This window comes from Myotis davidii, unplaced genomic scaffold (genome assembly GCF_000327345.1).
Source record: "Myotis davidii unplaced genomic scaffold, ASM32734v1 scaffold663, whole genome shotgun sequence".
Lineage (NCBI taxonomy): Eukaryota > Metazoa > Chordata > Mammalia > Chiroptera > Vespertilionidae > Myotis > Myotis davidii.
Window position 1 is genome coordinate 1,058,499 of NW_006295816.1, and position 248 is coordinate 1,058,746.

At 68.5% G+C, this 248-nt stretch overlaps 1 protein-coding gene across 1 annotated transcript in view; it reads right to left on the bottom strand.

Annotated features, from left to right (window-relative positions):
* The window catches only part of TMEM89 (transmembrane protein 89), a gene marked incomplete at its 5' end in the record, with an annotated part of 1,078 nt that extends 836 nt beyond the window's left edge, over window positions 1-242 (bottom strand). The window contains one exon of the mRNA XM_015568268.1: window positions 4-242. Within this exon, the coding sequence (XP_015423754.1) occupies window positions 4-242 (239 nt within the window). The remainder of the gene's footprint in view (window positions 1-3) is intronic.
* Between the last annotated feature and the right edge of the window lie 6 nt (window positions 243-248).

Genomic DNA, 248 nt, shown 5'->3' on the forward strand with positions numbered 1-248 from the left:
CGCCGCTGCAGCACCTTGCGGCCCACCATCAGCATCATGGCGCTGGTGAGCATGACCCCCGTCACCGAGTAGATGGGGTTCATCCCCAGGCCCAGCCATTGGCCGGGACAGCCCAGGCTGACCCCGCAGCCGTCCAGGCTGCTTGGCTGGCACCCCCAGGGCTGCAAGTCCAGCCCCACCTGGTACCACAGGGGCCGAGACCAGGCCTGGGAGGGAGCAGACATGGCCAGGAGGAGGACCAAGAGCAG